This window comes from Leuciscus leuciscus (genome assembly GCF_965113295.1).
Source record: "Leuciscus leuciscus genome assembly, chromosome: 2".
Lineage (NCBI taxonomy): Eukaryota > Metazoa > Chordata > Actinopteri > Cypriniformes > Leuciscidae > Leuciscus > Leuciscus leuciscus.
The window spans coordinates 62,865,234-62,883,242 of NC_138726.1; the positions used below are offsets into that span (position 1 = coordinate 62,865,234).

At 38.6% G+C, this 18,009-nt stretch overlaps 2 protein-coding genes across 5 annotated transcripts; both read left to right on the forward strand.

Annotated features, from left to right (window-relative positions):
* Positions 1-1,042: 1,042 nt before the first annotated feature.
* On the forward strand, positions 1,043-9,516 carry LOC309493524 (uncharacterized protein). 3 transcript variants are annotated; one of them, XM_082162680.1, is made up of 4 exons: positions 1,043-1,223; positions 2,130-2,183; positions 2,414-2,458; positions 7,577-9,516. In XM_082162680.1, the coding sequence occupies exons 3-4, from the start codon at positions 2,448-2,450 to the stop codon at positions 9,171-9,173; spliced, it is 1,608 nt and encodes a 535-aa protein (XP_082018806.1). In that variant the 5' UTR covers positions 1,043-1,223; positions 2,130-2,183; positions 2,414-2,447; the 3' UTR covers positions 9,174-9,516. The 3 variants fall into 3 exon arrangements, with proteins under 3 accessions (XP_082018806.1, XP_082018805.1, XP_082018804.1); XM_082162679.1 differs by lacking the exon at positions 2,130-2,183 and having other exon boundaries at positions 2,411-2,458; XM_082162678.1 differs by lacking the exon at positions 2,130-2,183.
* A 1,404-nt stretch (positions 9,517-10,920) lies between these two features.
* LOC309493190 (uncharacterized protein) lies at positions 10,921-17,773 on the forward strand. Of its 2 annotated transcripts, none has more exons than XM_082162309.1 (3): positions 10,921-11,133; positions 14,152-14,203; positions 15,459-17,772. In XM_082162309.1, exons 2-3 carry the CDS (start codon positions 14,193-14,195, stop codon positions 17,029-17,031), a joined length of 1,584 nt encoding a protein of 527 aa, XP_082018435.1. In that variant the 5' UTR covers positions 10,921-11,133; positions 14,152-14,192; the 3' UTR covers positions 17,032-17,772. The 2 variants fall into 2 exon arrangements, with proteins under 2 accessions (XP_082018435.1, XP_082018436.1); XM_082162310.1 differs by lacking the exon at positions 10,921-11,133 and adding an exon at positions 11,145-11,514 and having other exon boundaries at positions 15,459-17,773.
* The last annotated feature ends 236 nt before the right edge of the window (positions 17,774-18,009 follow it).

Sequence of the window (18,009 nt, forward strand, 5' to 3'; positions counted from 1 at the left end):
AGTGGGCAGTCTATGGTCTAGCCTATAGTCTATGGTACCAATCACGTTAGTGAAGCCTGAGTGACATATACTGTAATCGGCATGGTCATGATTGCATGATCTTCATAAAAAATTATGATAGCAAAAAAAAAAAATTGCTTTAAAAAAAACTGCGACTCCAACAAGTCGAACATAAATGTGCGTTTCCAACAAATTAATAATGTAAACGACAATCTCACGAGTCACGAGAAAAAATATACATCTCAGAAAGTGCACTATCGTGCTGCGCTGGACTTCCCGTATCAGCTCCGCTTATGAAGCCGCAGTCTAATCCTGTTTACATGAAATAAGCCTGCTCCCGAGCAGGTTTAAGCTTGCGCACCTGTTGCTATGACAGCAAGTCCAGGATGAGCTTCGAAGAACCAAACAATCCAAGATCATGCCAAATCGCCAACAATCAAATCCAGCTAACTGAGTTAGCGACGTACGAAGAACCAGCCCCTGGAAACAGGAGAAATAAGTGAGACAGAGTAAACTCTGCGTCCGTTTTTCATCTTGCTCAGCAGAAAGAGGAGAGCTGCAAAGCGGACCAAACTGACGTAAAGCACAATAAGCGCCACACCGCCCCCTGCTGGCGACTTCACAATTACTCCTGACATAATATAGAAAATATTTTAGTGCAAGGATGGTGGAAACAGGTTCATTACACCTGAACAAATATTCAAAACATTCATTATAAAATTACAGAAACTACCACAAATGTGATAACACTTTAATGGGCATCACAGTTGTCATGTATCTAATGAAACATTGTGTGTTTAAATTGCACATACTTTGTTATATAATTAACACAAATCTTGTTTATATATTTTAATAAAAAAATTTTTAAAAATTGCATTGCATGTTCACAGCACTGAAAGTATTTTACAAGTTTCAGAAATAAACTGGATCAAAGCGGTTACCAGAACCAGGAAGATTGTAAAACTCTGTGTAGTTGTAAGATCATTCTCAAACACCACGCACACCCTGTAACGAGTGCAAAGGTTGTTTTCATCAAATGAAATCAAGAATGACTGTGATTTACTGTTGGTTGAGCACCTTCTAATGCCCTTTTCTCTTACACCTTTCTGAAAAACGTATACACATGTAGGCCCCTAATAGTCGTTGTTGGTTCTCTGACTGAAAATATCTCTGCTTTTCTGGATTATTCTCTATCCTGACCCAGGAGTGTTTTCTCTGAGGAGGTAAGGGAGATCTTCACTCTTATTCCTCTGTATGTTATGGCCAGTGAATAATCTGTGTATTGACCCTTGATATGTGTGGCATTTGAAGGCATTCAGTAGTCTGGATTTGATACGTGAAAAATAAGAACATTACAGGAAAACATCCCAAAAGTGCATAAAAAGCCCTCTAAATGTGCAAACATTTGAACAATGACTATATATATATATATATATATATATATATATATAATTATATATATATATATATATATATATATATATATATATATATATATATATATATATATATATATATATATATTATTTTATTTTTTTATACATTTAGAAATTGTTAAAAAATATATATTGTTTTGGTAATGGGGAAGCATACAGGTTTTTATTTTTCTAGCATACAAAGGGCAGCTTGTAATTTGGGTTGTTTTGATGGGTCAAATAAACCCAACCGTGAGTTATTTGCACTTAGCATGTTGAGATGTTCATTTAACTTGGCATAATGTGTTTACATCTTAACTTACTGTAATCTACATGTTATCTACATTTAAACTCGTTTAACAAACATTTTTAGAAATAAATATTAAACATTTAAAAGTAAAATTTTAAATAACATGTGAACATCAGACCACAGATGAGCATTTCTCATAGCCAAAAGATATTGTGACAGGCTCCTTATAACCTGCACATAAACAAACAGTACATATTTTAATATCCAGAGCAGTTAGATTCAGTATTATAAAGAATAAAATCTGTTTATTTATGCAAGGCAAAGGTGACTCCATCATGGGAAACGACGGATGCTGACTGACATCTTGTGTGTTTTGCGTTGCACAAAATATAAAATGAATTAGGCTACAGCACTGTAACGACTTTATAGATTAAATAAAATGTATACAAACCTTTATTTCGCAGAATAAATGCACCAATTCTGCGGCGTTGAGAAGCTCTCTCCTGACGAGGAGTTGGGTGGGTTGTTGTTTTGTTGGATGGTCAACTGGCAAAAATTGGCAGAAAATGACCCAAAAGGCTCAGTGCTTTGGTAGAAGAAAATAACCCAGCGTTTTTTAGAATGTATAGATTATTTAATGGAAAAGTTTTTTTTTATATATATATAACATACAAAATACACAATTTTAACAATTAAAACAGTCATATTCTGAATAAACTAATGATTTTGTTGTTGTTGCCGTAAGCAGACTGGAGATTGACAGTGAATGTCTTCTGATCACCATGGACTCCAGGTGAGTTGAAATTGACATTCTTTTACAGGCGGGTAAATTATTTACTTTTTTTTATTAAATTGAAGGCAATCACCTGATACGTTCATCTGTTGTGATAGTCTGTGAACTGACTTTTTATATCAATCCAACAGTCATAGCCTATATTTCTGTCAGGACCACTATCGTCAATAATGATTGGCAATTAGCATACAGTTTGGACTGGCGATACAGTTCTGTTCTGGGTAAGAACTCCCGAGCATGGATAAGAGCAGGGAGAGCAGCGATGACCCCCCTTAGGGTAAACAGAACAGAACCAATGTATATCTGATAATACTGAATTGACATATATACAGTGCTATGCATAAGTTTAGACACCCATGCTAAAGTCTAATTAAAATAGCCCCACATCATCACATAGGCTTCACCATACCTAGAGATTGGCATCTTACTTTCCATAAGATCATCTCTCAATGCAAATCAAACCATCTATTAGGCTAACTGAAATAAAACCATGCCAATCTCTAGGTATGGTGAAGGCTATGTGATGATGTGGGGCTATTTTAATTCCAAAGGCCAAGGGAACTTTATCAGGATGCATAGTATCCTGGATCCATTAAGTAACTGGCCTTTAAAAATAAAAATATGCCTGCCTCTATGGAAATTTAACATAGGGGTGTCCAGACTTATGCACCCTGTATTTTAAGGAAGAACATTTATTTATTTACGATATATTATTCATTCACAAAGAAAATTGGTGTCCTTAAAGGTTGGATTTTTCCTATTTTTTTTAATTAAGGCATTAAGTTCAATTTCCAAAAGATGATTTTTTATTCCTCTTTTTAGTCAACTTTAGCATGGGTGTCTAAACTTATGCATAGCACTGTATGTCAATTCAGAGCCCATAGGCTCTCCCTGCTCTTATCCATGCTCGGGAGTAACAATTATATATATATATATGTGTATGTATATGCTGTGATAGGTGTCGTATTCCTATAGGTAGACGTGGATCAGCTGAGAGTCAGCTGATGCGAGCTTGACTAACATGACCTGCCAGAACTGACACTACACTTGATATTTCCAACACTGACTGTGTCACAATTAAAGAAACAGAAAGATCAACAGAATAAGCATCAGTAGCTATATCTGGGTTTTATGTTAATAATAACAGTGGTTTTCAATCCTGGTTCAGGGGACAGCTTTTATTTTTTTTTATTTATTTTTTTTAAAGGTTTGGGCCATTCATTTACATGACAATGGCATGTTGGGTGCCTGAAAATGCACACTTTTGAAAACAATACTGTTACTGTCTCTAAAAACTGCAAAAAAGTACATTTGTGAAAACGGTGACGGCTTGCGCATATGTATTACTGTACGTGTTCAGTCTATAGGTGTGCAAAAGGCCACTTGATGAGTAAAAGAATCTCAGAGCACTGTCACTCTAACCATAGCGGTGACTCTTATTATGAAAGCACATTGCATCAGCTGCTGCTAGCTAGCAAGTTCTGAAGTTTCAGAACTTCTGAAGACGTACATTAAAGTCATTATCAGCCTCTGATTGGATGTATCTTGTGTTTGTGTGCCTAAAAGAGTGAGTTCTGTTAATCCTAGTATGTTCCCTGATGTATGCTCGTTATCAGTTATGACGCAGTTGTCGGCTGTGTAATGTTACATGATGATGCTAATTAATCCGTGCTAGCTTTAATAACTTATCTGTCGATCTACAATGTTCAGAGTTATAATGTTTATAATGTTAAGTCATGAACCAGCTAATCAGTGTTTTAGGCCTAGTAAGACATTGATTAGCTAGTTGAGGTGTGTTTAATTAGGGTTGGAGCTAAACTCTGCAGGACAGTGGCCCTCCAGGACAGAGTTTGGAGACCCCTAACCTAAACACTCCAGAGTCCACTGCAGTCCTCAAACTTAAACTTCTACTACTTCTTAATTTGTAAAGGCTGACTCCTCTCTCTAATGTTGATATCTGCATACCAGTGAAAATAAATCAGTTAAAATTGATTCTTCACTCTGTAGTGTTCTGACCAACGCATGGTTCACTGCGATCTGAAACTAGCCCTAACAGCTAATTGTAGCACTTTGCTACATTTTGTGGCTCTTCAAGCCGGGGCGCAGCTGTGCTGGGAGTATGCAGCAGAGTGACAAATTATCGTGGGCCCTACCCACTTGGCCCAAACATCAGTTAAGACAGCCATCCTATTTGAAGGGTTATGAGGTCAGTGCAGTGATGAGGATGACAAGGGACTGCCCCCTCCGCCATGATCTTCATCTGACTTCCCTCCAATGTCTGCGGCTGCCTAGGAACAGCGAGTGGTCATCATCATAGACCGAATGATGAGCGAGCTACAGCTCATGAGGGACAGTGTAACATCCAGAAACACAGCCCACACTCCACATTCTATCACTTGTAGCTTGAACCTCCCTAAGTCTAGATGAGGTCATGAAGAATATTATGTTCGGTCTCACACCCCGAGGCCAGAACCCTACTCGCCCATCTCCCGTCCGCAGCCTAGTATGTATCACACGGATACGGGATCCTCAACTCAATACCCAGTCAGGCCTGATACAAACCAACCATGCCCCGTCCAAGGAAGACAGTTCTCACCGGTGTCAGCGACTCCTGGGAGGAGAAGAGTAAAGGGGTCCAGCGCAGAAAATTGAGATGTGGCTTACATGTGGCCCGAATCCTCACCAAGCTTCCAATAGAGATGAGCTCATGCTCTGCTTGACCTGGAGGAATGGCTTTGATACAAGTCGTAGTGCCAAGGTTACAATAACTTCAGACATCTGTGCCCAAGGGCCATCAGGCTAAATGAGAGCTAAATACCAAACCAAGAGGATCAGAGCGCATCCACGGCATAATGGTAGGGCAAATCAAAACCCTACTGTCCATATTGTGAGGGCACAGAGCACTTCTTAAATAAGTGTCCAACTATTCAGAAACTCACCAGAGAAGAGGTCATGGAATAGATTAGAGTTAACAATAGATGCTGGAGATACGGGAAACCATATCAAGCAGCGAAATGTGACCTCAAGAGGCTCAGCGATTTGTGTCAGGGGAAGCATTTTAGAGTACTGCATGATGCCAACGCACGCCCCAAGGCTGAGCAGCTGAAGGCTAAAAGTTGTCTGGTGAGGACCAGTATGGAATTTCTCTACCTGGACAGACCATCAACCCACTCTCATGTACAATGCTCCTCCCTGAGGCAGTTGACAAACTGGGCCTGCATAAGAAGCCTGGGGACCTTGCTCTCTGCATAATTCGTCAGGAAGTCCAAACCCAGAAGGGATCCGCCGTCTCATTCAAAATCTCACAATGCTTGGGTCTAGCAGACCACTCCTACCCCATTGCCAGCTTGGAGAGAAAGTACAAGCACCTGGCGGACCTCCCACTTAAACCATTTGATCACATAAAGCTGCTTGTGGTAATTGGTGCTGACTACCCCCATCTACTTACCTCTATCGAGCCGGTGAAAATGGAGGACCGGACATTTGCGCGAGACTGTGATGGATGCTTTAAGGAACCGCACACCTTACCCAGTGGGCACCGAGCACCCAGCAGTGTCTCTTCATACTTTATACTGCCATACCAGAGCAGCAAACTGATTATGACATCAAAGCAGGATAAGGAATGGGTGGAGCTCCTGGAGGCCAAGACGAGGCGAGTACAGGTAGCAGGTGTTCTCAGACACGGAAGTGAAACATTCCCCCACTCCAAGCTCCCAAGGAAGCCGTCCTTCCCAGCCTCAGAAGTCTGGGGGGACGTTTGGCCTGGGACCCCCTACGAGCAGATGAGTACTGTGCAGCGAATCGCAAGTTGGTGGAGACAGGAGCTGTCAAGAAGAGTGACTCAAGGGAAGCCTCAACCACAGATAAGTCGTGGTACATACCCCACCACTTAGTGATCCATAATGGGAAGAGTCATTTCGTTTTCCAGGGTCGAAGCCTCAATGACACCCTCCTTTTTGGACCAACATTGGGAGCCTCTCTTCTGGGAGTTTTACTGCGCTTCAGGGAACATGTAAAAATCTGCAGAAATCATGGAAGGTGTGGAAATCGGAATTACAATAGGTGCGTGGTGTTTCTTTAAAAAGTGACTTTGCCAACTACTGGCCTGTCATGAGAGTTTTAATTGTTCTCGTGGATCCGTGTGAACGGGGATCATTTGGACGACGTTGTTGTCTATACAAACTTCTGATTTTAGTCCATCATTGTTGTGTAAACGTACTCTTAGTTCAGGTCACGGTGATCTTTCTGAACGAGCTGATGATCTGAATCAAGTGTGTTAAATAAGTAAGATACAAAATGTGCAGAGGGTGGTTTAATCAGGATTGAAAACCACTGAATAATAATATAAGTTAATAATATATGTTTTATGATTTTACATCAATCTCCTAGAGTCCATGTCATGATGATATGCAATGGATGCTAGATTATACAGCATCAGCTCACAGAATCTGTTTTTGCAGTCCACTGTGTGTTTTTCATTGTTTTTCTATGTGAACATGAGCTGACATGACCATTGGTCCCGCGTCTTTTTCAGTGTCTCCCGCGTGACGCTACATAAAAAAAAAACTAAAAAAAAAACGTGGCGCTCATTTTTAGCATTGAGAATTTGTGCTCTATTACATTACACCGTATTTTTTCTCATTTTGTGCTTATTCAGCTCACCACAGTTTTAAAGCCCAATTATTATGGTGCCGTTTTTATTCTGTTGAACATCACCTGTTCCAGACAGTAGGAGAAGCTGTCAGTCAAAATATCCTTTTCTCCTCCAACTCTTTTGAGAGGAAAATTATGATAATGATAAGTGGGGTCTCATATGTTTATGTCAAAATAATGAATGCAAAACTCTGCATTCCAACCATCTATATCTAAACGTAACATGGAAACATGCCATTAGAAGACTGCTGACCTCAAGATAAATATAAATGTTTTAAATGTCAACTATAATATTGTTAAATATTACAGTTAAATATTGTTTCTTTACATTTTTATTCATGTTGAAAATTTATATAATTCAAAATGTCTGCATTTTGATAGGTGTTTATACTCTTCAATTCTTTCTACAAAAAAAAAAGTCTGATATTTGTTTAGTGTTTATTAATTTACATGTTTATTTTACAGAGAGCTGAGTCTTCCACTAAACAGATCAACTCTGATTGATCAAGGTCCTCCAAAACGATATCGTCTGCATACAGAGAGAAAAGTGCTTGATGATCATGGAAAAGTCAGAAAATGGACTTATGGGAAAAAAGCCACCAGTAAAAAAAACAATATCGTTCTTCTGGTGGGAGAAACCGGCGCTGGCAAGACGACTCTCATCAACACCATGGTCAACTACTTACAGGGAGTGAAGTTTGAGGATGCAATATGGTATGAAATCACAGAAGAAGAAGCCAGAGACCAATCAGAATCACAAACCTCTGAAATCACCATGTATGAGGTCTGTCCTGAAGAGAGTCCCATATCTCTCACCATCATTGATACTCCAGGATACGGAGACACTAGAGGACTGGAAAAAGATCTGGAAGTTGCTGAGAATTTATCCACTCTGTTTCAGAATAATGATGGGGTTCGTCATATTGACGCTGTGTGTTTTGTGACTCAAGCGTCTAAGAATCGCCTCTCGGACAGACAGCATTACATCATCAGTTCAGTTCTTTCTTTGTTTGGAAAAGACATTGTGAGCAACATTGTGTTTTTAATCACACACTCTGATGGTCTGCCACCCAAAAATGTCCTCGGTGCCATTAATAAAGCTAGAATCCCCTGCAGACGAGACCACAGCGGCCAACCTGTTTATTTCTTATTCAACAACCGGCAGGCTGACGCCCACCACAATGAGACACGTTACATTCGTGCTCAAAGAGACGCCTGGGAAGACAGCATGGAAGAGATTAAGCATTTCCTTCAGTCTCTAGATGAAAAGAACAGAATAAGTTTAGAGTTGACTTCAGATGTCCTGATAGAGCGCATTATATTAGAAGCGTCCATGTGCAACTTACAGCTGCGAATTCACGAGAAAGAGCAGAAAAGGGCTGAAAAACTTCAGATCCAGCAGGCAATGACCGAAAACAAGGAAAAGATTGAGGAACGTAAAAACTTCACCATTAAATTCAAAAGGTCTGTCAAAGAGAAGGTTCCCATTGAAAGCGCTTCATGGAAGAGCAGGAAGGCAACGACCTGCACCGTCTGTGAGGAAAACTGCCATGAGTTTGACTGCTGGTGGGTTTCTGATCCCAGTAAATGTAAAGTCATGAAAAACGGCTACTGTACCGTGTGCACAGGGAAGTGCCACCACAGCAAACACGTCAAAGAAGACAAGAAATACGTCATCAAAAACTCGAGCATGATGATAGATTTTGATGATTTTAGAAAGGAATATGAAAAAGCTCAAGAAGAGTTAAAGAGATTTTTGGTTATAATGAATGATCTTGACAAAGATCTGAAGGAGATTGAGGACCAAAAATTCATTCTTCTGTTCAATGCTTACAAGACCATCAAGCATCTGTCTCAGATCGCATTAAAGCCAGACTCGGCCTTCACTCTTCAGCATCTGGACTTCTTCATCCCCAAACTGAAGGAGGCTGGGAAAAAAGACTGGGTCCGAGAGCTGGAGGACTTGAGGAAAACTGCTGAAGCTGAAGAAGCAAATAAAGATGCTCTGAGTTATCTTCAAGCAGGTCTGTCCAACTGGAACATTTCTTTGGTGGGCAAGTGAAGAAAAGAGATGAATTAATTAAAATGAAGAAGACTGCTTAAAATGAGAAATCAGTGCAGTTGAATTTCGGTAGTTCTGAAAGTAGTGAGATATTTTGTTTAATCAGAGGATCAAGCTAATTTTCATCTGTTTTTAGTATTATAAGGCAAGCCATTCCAATCCAATTAAGTTTGGGGTAATGGATGGTAGTTTTAACAAAAGATGTCAGATCTATGAAAGTTGATGTGTTTACTCTTGTGTTAATCCTTTGTGGTGAACTCTTCTACATTTTATCTTCATCTTTCCTTTTTATCTCCTTTGCTTTTATTATGTTATTTCCCTCAGATTGTCTTTCTTTACATAATTATTTAATGATCTAACACAGTTTTGATCAGTGATCAACCTTGGGATGAGATATGTGACCCAGAATATTCAATGCTGATTATGTCATCATCAATAAACACCCAACAGATTATCCACAGCATTTCTTTTAACATTTTTGCTATAATGTCTGTATCTTACAAAAAGTCACAGCAGCCAGAAAATAAATAAAGCTAAAAAAAATCAAAGGCCCAAATAAAGCAAACACCGATCATCGTAATGGTGACTTCAAACTTTATTATTTTCAAATATTCTGTTAAATATCTGTTAGAGTTTATTGTTCTGTTGGTATTTAAAGTGTTTCTGTTGTCTGAGTTTTGTGCACAAAGTATTTGCAGTTTAATAAATACAAATAAATGCACAGTTTATCATAGTCCCAACACTCTTTTGTATGTCTTTGTATTAACAACTTACAACTTTGAGTAAAACATTCTTAATATTTTATACATTAATACATTTAAGGCAATTGTTTTCCTCATGTTTTCTATTGAATATATTAAACACATTTTTCAATATATGAAAAGCGGCTATTCCTTATGTATTATTCATTATATTGTAAAATATTAACGCAATATATTATTTAATATGTTTTTCAGTATATTTAAAGGTGAACTAAGTCACTTTTTACCTTAACCGAACAGCTTCAGAGTCATTGGAATGGTTATATGACATTTTTTGGGGTTGAATGGTGGTCCTCTCGCACCCCCTGAGCGCCTGTGAGCCGAAAAACCAAACTTGCAACTTTGGGCCGGCGGGCCACCCAAGTATCGCTGATTGGCTGATGTCACCATGCAGAAACATACCATTCCTACTAAATCCCAATCCTGCGGGTCAGTCACTTTGTGCTTTGCATGCATGAAGACTCTGCTGACGAATCGCCATCGGCTTGATCAAAATCAGGAAGAGCTTTTTCCAAGTGTGCTCTCACAAATGAGATACCGGGACAATAAAACAATGACTTCATCAAGGTGAGGTGAGCCTCTGAAGTCGCTGCCAATGGGTAAAGTTAGAAATCATTACTATGCCATCTGGCCACAGTGATGTCCCTCTACTGGCCATTCAGAAGTTGACATGTATCTAATAAACATTTTGTGTTTAAATTGCAAATATTCTGTTATAAAATTAAGGGGGGAACAGTCTTGTTTAGATATTTTAACTGAAAAATAAATGAATACTTGGGGGAAATAAGATTTGCTTTGCAGTGCACCAAAAATAAAACTCACATTTGCACAGCACTGAAAGCATTATACGAGATTCTTAAGTAAACTGGATCAAAACGGTTATCAGAACCAGGAAGACTGTAAAACTCTCTGTAATCTTATCTGTAGGATAATTCTCAAAAATCATGTGCACCCTATAACGAGTACAAAGGTTGTTTTCAACCAGTAGCCTATTATAACGTGAAATCACTGAGGATGAATATGGTTTCATGTTGGTTGACCACCTTCTAATGCCATAATGCCTAACATTTTTCCGAAGATTCAAAAAGTCTACAGATAAAACTTGTACATCTGTAGGCCCATAATTTTCTCTGACTGAAAATATCTCTGCTTTTCTGGATTATTCTCTATCCTGACCCAGGAGTGTTTTCTCTGAGGAGGTAAGGTTCACTCTTATTCCTCTGTATGTTATGGCTAGTGAATAATCTGTGTATTAACCCTTGATATGTGTGGCATTTGAACCCATTCCGTAGTTTGTATTTGATGAGACCTTTTTTGAGTGAAAAATAATGTCCCGGACTGTCCTGCCCCCTCAGTCAAGATGGATGTGGAAATGGATTTGAATGATGAAATGGACTATTTAAAACATACATGAATTGCCAAGTTCATAGGCTTTCTAGCATTAATATTAGGGCACTATAGCAACATTTTAGTTAAGGACAGTCTGTTTTGCAAAGTCACATTTTTATTGGCACATTTGAGACATTAACCTACGAACTTCCCGCACCATGAAGAACGCAGCTCTACTGAGTAGGCTATAGGTACGATTTTTTCATGTTTACAATTGGTCGTAGTTAGTTGATAATTTCACTGTATTTTTTGTTACCGGTTGCAGTTTAGGCTGTTTTACCATAAAGTTATGCATGTGTTAAACGCGTCGCAATGAGTGTGTGTTACGTGTCAAAATGAGTGTGACACAATTTATTACTTTTGGTGGTGCAGGTATCATGGTGATTTGTCTGTATTCATGGTTAAACCACTGAAATTATGAATCTAAGACATACTTATATCTGGTACATTAAATGTGTTTATTTCGTGGATATCGATGAGTCGAATATTCGAAAATGTTGGCCTAGGCAATTTTCCTTTTTGTTTTATGTACTATTATTCAATGCTCTCTGCATTTGCTCTGTGGGTTTTAGTTTGATGTCACTCAGCTGTTGGTTAACTGATATCCACCTAGAAAGAAACATTCACAGTTGTACTTCTAAACAGTTTAAACCAGTATCAGAAGCGTAATGTATTTTTCAATTATTAATTTTTTTTTGTTTTTTTTTTTTTTGTCCTCGTTACTCCGTTTCCCACTTTAACACTGGTTTGGGTGTATGGAAGTATCATGTGGGCAGTGTAGCTTGTGATATACAACTTTATGTCAAGTCAAGTCACCTTTATTTATATTTCTTTATACAATACAGATAATTTCAAAGCAGCTTTACAGTGATAACAGGAAAATAATGCATTTCGGCTGTTGTTCAGCTGAAGTCAGTTCAGTGTTGATTCAGTTCCATTATAAAGATTGTTAATTATTAAATCAGTTCATTTCTGTTAAGCAGTTCTGCAAAAAAAAAAAGTTTTAAAGATAGACACAGACATTAAAGAAACAGGCTACTTGTGGATCTGAAGGCGACCATTGTCCCATGGTGTTAAATTAACTCCTAGAAGTTTGAGTCTACACTCAAGAGTGTTAAAATTAATAAGATAATTAAGTGATTAATTGAGTGATGATTGAGCATTAGTGATGAACACCTGCTGATTACAAGCAGAATCACTGAAGGACAGAGATACCATTTTATGTCACCATTACGATGATCGGTGTTAGTATGGAAGTAAAACAATGACACATGTTTTTGAAACAATAAAGCTTGTTAAATTGCACTACTTGGAAAAAAAATATGCATTGCATTAATAACCTTGCTTGCATTTGAATGCATTGTATTTTTAGGGCTTGCATTTTTATGGGCTGAAATTCAACATGGTTGAATATTTAAGCTGTGAATATTTCAATTCAACATATTTCACACTCATTCTCATTATTACAAATTAAATAATCCATATTCACCTTTCAGATTTCACTTCCAAAATATTCATTCTGTTTAAAAATACAACCTATAATATTCAACAGGCAATTTTGGGTCCATTTTATTTCGCTTCCACAAATTCAGTGGTTCAAATTCAACAGAACATTCGACATTTGACATCCAGGAACGGCAGGAATACCAGTAGATTGCCGATTGATAATCTCCACAGCTGTTAGTCAGCCTCACCAGCAGGGGGTGCAAGCGGCTGTTGACGAAGAACACTATAGAGCAACGGGTGAGAGAGAGTCATTCGTTCATAAAAACGGACTTAGAGAAATGGAGCAAGAGGGGTAAGTATTTGTAATCATTATCATATGGGAAAGCTGATAAAGACACAAAAGCTGTATTTACATTTAAGTCTTCACAGTTAGTTATGCACATGTAAGCAGCTTTCTCTACCGTGAACGAGATTATAATGTTATTCCCCGATGTAGATGTACAGATAAAATGTTAAATCTGAAGAGAATGTAAAACCAACTGTAAATTGTATGTGTCAGGCATTATGCACACGTTTTAGATGATATTAAAATACATATGAGACCATGCGGTTTGCCTACTGAAAAAATAGCAATATTTACACATGATTTGACAGTTTATTTAATTAAATATCAAAAATCTAAAAGGTGTGCATCATGCCTGGCACCTACATCAACACTTTAGAGTTGGTTTTATGACCAACATACAGGCACCTCCTGCTTCATACAGGCTCCCCCTGCTGGTGAGGTCGACTAACAGCTGTGGAGATTATCAATCGGCACTCTATTATATTCCAGGATGTCAAATGTTGAATTCTCTGTTGAATTTGAACCACCGAATTTGTGGAAGCGAAATAAAATGGACCCAAAATTGCCTGTCGAATATTATAGGTTGTATTTTTAAACAGAATGAACATTTTGGAAGTGAAATCTGAAAGGTGAATATGGATTATTGAATTTTAAACTACTCTAACTTTTAGACATACAGACATCAAGCATCAGTGTATGATTCTCAATGATTTTGTGATGTTCAAGAGTTGATCTGTTTATCTGAATATCCTGTTTGTCACAGTTGTTGAGATTAAAATGCTGATTCTTGATGTGTGTGTGTGTGTGTGTGTGTGTGTGTGTGTGTGTGTGTGTGTGTGTGTAGGTGTCTAAAAAAAACAAAAACTTTTTTGTTTGCAGAATCTCATGCCGTAACGTCACAGAGCTGCTATAATCAATAACGTAAAGTTAACACATCCCCAACAAGTGTGTGTGTGTGTGTGTGTGTGTGTGTGTGTGTGTGTGTGGAAGACCATCATATTCTGAGGAAACTAATGAATTATTTTGTTGTTAACAGACTGGAGAGTGACAGTGAAGGGGTTAGTTCAAGACATCACCATGAATTCCAGGTGAGTTGAAAATCAGGGTTGTAAATTATTTACTTAAAAAATCTATTTGAAGGGAATTAACTCTTTCCCTGCCATTGACCACATTTTCAGTCATTTATGAAACAACGCTTCCATGGCATTGAAATGTTGACCCAGGACAAGGTATATGAATTTTCTGGCGGCCACGAAAGTTTTTTGGAAAATTAGAGGTGTCGCGAATCTCGTGATATACCGGTATTGACGATAACCGTGATATTTTGTCTTGGTCAGGCTCCAACCATTACGTCCTGAAGGGGAGCTGAATGTCATTTGGCTTTGCAGTGAGCAACAGTTGCATTTTTATTCACTAAAACATTTCAAATGTAAAAATGGCAGCAGCGTGAAGAGGGGCTGGATGCCTATTTCACTCCAAGCACTGCAAGCTGGGGGGGTTTTCTGGTCGCCGAGAGTTGAAAAATACTCAACTTTGGGTAAAACGCAGTGCTCATTACTGTCACTTTTTACCCAGGCACTCAGTCACAGTGCTGAACACCCATAGCTAGCTGTTTTCAGTAGAACACCTGCCGTTTTCAGCAGGCTAAAATGTGGACACACGGCCATGACCTGCATCTCGTGTTTTTATCAGCAAAACGGTTCCATTACGCTGCTTTTGAATTGTTTTTCTGTCTAGACATGCGCTAGAAAAACGTCTTTGTCTATTGCTCCATGTCTCACTAATTTTCCAGCACCTCTCATGGTTTTAAAATCTCATTGTTTTCATGCGCAGTTTGAAAACTTCAAAATAAGTTCAAAATAAGATAAACTTCTTTTATCTTGCAGTTTGTGCTCACCACGGTCAGCCCTATTTGTACGAGGTAGTTTATATTATGTTGAATAGCACCTGTTCTAGGCAGTAGGTGGGGCTGTCGTTTGGCAGGTATTTTTCTCCTCCAACACTTTTTGTGAGAAACATTTTGATAATGTTAATGATAAATGGTCCCATCTGTTTAAGTCAAATTAACTGATGCAAAAACACTGGCATCCAGCCATCTACTATATATGTAACGGTAACATGGCAACATGTCATGAGAAGTCTGCTGACCTCAAGGTAAATATGAAAACATCTTAAATGTCATCTGTAATTGGAGTAAAACAAATTTTCTTTACATTATTATGTTCATGTATTTAATACATAATGTCTGCATTTTGGTGGGTGTTTATACTCTTGAATCCTTTCTACACAAATGGTATTTGCTTATATAGTCTGATATTTGCGTTCATGTCTTCCATCAAACAGATCAACTCTGATTGATCAAGGTCCTCCAAAACGATATCGTCTGCATACAGAGAGAAAAGTGCTTGATGATCATGGGAAAGTCAGAAAATGGACTTATGGGAAAAAAGACACCAGTAAACGAAACAAAATTGTTCTGCTGGTGGGAGAAACTGGCGCTGGCAAGACGACTCTCATCAACACCATGGTCAACTACTTACTGGGAGTGAAGTTTGAGGATGAAATATGGTATGAAATCACAGAAGAAGAAGCCAGAGACCAATCAGAATCACAAACCTCTGAAATCACCATGTATGAGGTCTTTCCTGAGAGTCCCATATCTCTCACCATCATTGATACTCCAGGATACGGAGACACTAGAGGACTGGAAAAAGATCTGGAAGTTGCTTCCAACTTATCCACACTGTTTCAGAGCAATGATGGAGTTCGTGAAGTCGACGCCGTGTGTTTTGTGATTCAAGCGTCTAAGAATCGCCTCTCGGACAGACAGCATTACATCATCAGTTCAGTTCTGTCTTTGTTTGGAAAAGACATTGTGAACAACATTGTGTTTCTAATCACACACTCTGATGGTCTGCCACCCAAAAACGTCCTCAGCGCCATTGATAAAGGTAAAATCCCCTGCAGACGAGACCACAATAACCAACCTGTTCATTTCTTATTCAACAACCGGCAGGCTGACGCCCGTCACAGTGAGAGACGTTACCTTCGTGCTCAAAGAGACGCCTGTGAAGACAGCATCGACAACATGAAGCATTTCCTTCAGTCTCTCGAAATAAAGAACAGAAGAAGTTTGGAGTTGACTTCAAATGTCCTGACAGAACGCATTCAATTTGAAGCGTTTATTTGCAACTTACAGCTGCGAGTCGAAGAGAAAGAGTCAAAGAAGTCTGAAAAACTTCAGATCCAGGAGGTAATAAGACAAAACAAGGAAAAGATTGAGGAACGTAAAAACTTCAACATTAAATTCAAAAAGACTATCAAAATGAAGGTTCCCATTGAAAGCGCTTCATGGAAGCACAGGAAGGCAACGATCTGCACCGTCTGTGAGGAAAACTGCCATGAGTTTGACTGCTGGTGGGTTTCTGATCCCAGCAAATGTGAAGTCATGAAAAATGGCTACTGTACCGTGTGCACAGGGAAGTGCCATTACAGTAAACACGTCAAAGAAGACAAGAAATATGTCGTCAAAAACACAAGCTTGACGATAGATTTTGACGATTTTAGAAAGCAATATGAAAAAGCTCAAGTACAATCCAAGAGATTTTCAGTTGTAATGGATGATCTTGACAAAGATCTACAGATGATTGAGGACCAAAAGTCAATTCTTCTGTTCAATGCTTACAAGAACATCAAGCATCTGTCTCAGATCGCATTAAAGCCAGACTCGGCCTTCACTCTTCAGCATCTGGACTTCTTCATCCCCAAACTGAGAGAGGCTGGGAAAAAAGACTGGGTCCTAGAGCTGGAGGAAATGAGGAGAACCGCTGAAGCTGAAGAAGCTAATAAGGATGCTCTGAGTTATCTGAAAGCCGGTATGGCTAAACTTTTCCTTGGTGAGCAATCACAGGCATAGTGATAGGGCGGGGGGCCCCTGAGGGCTAATCATTTTAACAATCAGAAATGTTAATATAAACACGCAACAACATCTCTGCATCGGGGGCCCCCTCTCTCATTATGCTTTTTCCGCCTCATCTCGGCCACCTTTTTTTAAACATGAAGAGGAATTATCCGTCTGGTATGGCCGGTCATATTACTTTGTAAAATCACAATAACAAGAAAATGTTGTGCTTTCATAAAATAAAGAAAAAAAAGAGGATGCGCTTTCTGCCGCTTCTGTCTCCGTTTACTGGAGCACGTCTCAAAAAAAGTATGAAACTCTGCGTATAGGCTTACCTGGCATACAGACATGAGGAATATATCTTTGGAAAGCTTGAAAGTCTACTTTTAAACAAATTGATTTGAATAGAAAACAAATAATCTCACCAATCTGTTAGTTCATGTTCTGTAATAATAAATGAGTATCATTACATTTTGGGTACTGGATGATAGCTTTATTTAACAGAAAAATGACAAACACTGATTTGTTCACCATTGTGTTGAGCCCTTATATATTTTTATGTCCATCAAATTCCTGTTATCTCTTTTGCTTTTATATCGATAATTGGCCTGTCTCTTTGTAAAAACTCTTGTTAAATAAAGCAAAAATAAATACAAAAATATTTTTAAGACATTGCAACTGCATTTTTTCATTGGGTTTGTATTTCAGCCAAGCTATGATCAAGTCAGCAGACCTCCTTATCTTCAGGTTAGTGACAAACAATTAGTGAAAGGATGCAAAAAGCACACATTGATTGTCTGTGACGTCACAGGCGGAGCGCCCGGAAGTATAAGAGGGTGCCCGTAGTACACATCATCAGATTTTTTGTCTCCATGTTAGAGTTTGTTAGCGTGTTGAAGGTTGGATTATGGAAATCCCAAGCAAGTGCCTCCATGTCCCAGGTTTTTACACCTGAGGACACACACAATCTGTGTGTTCTTTGCTTAGGAAAGG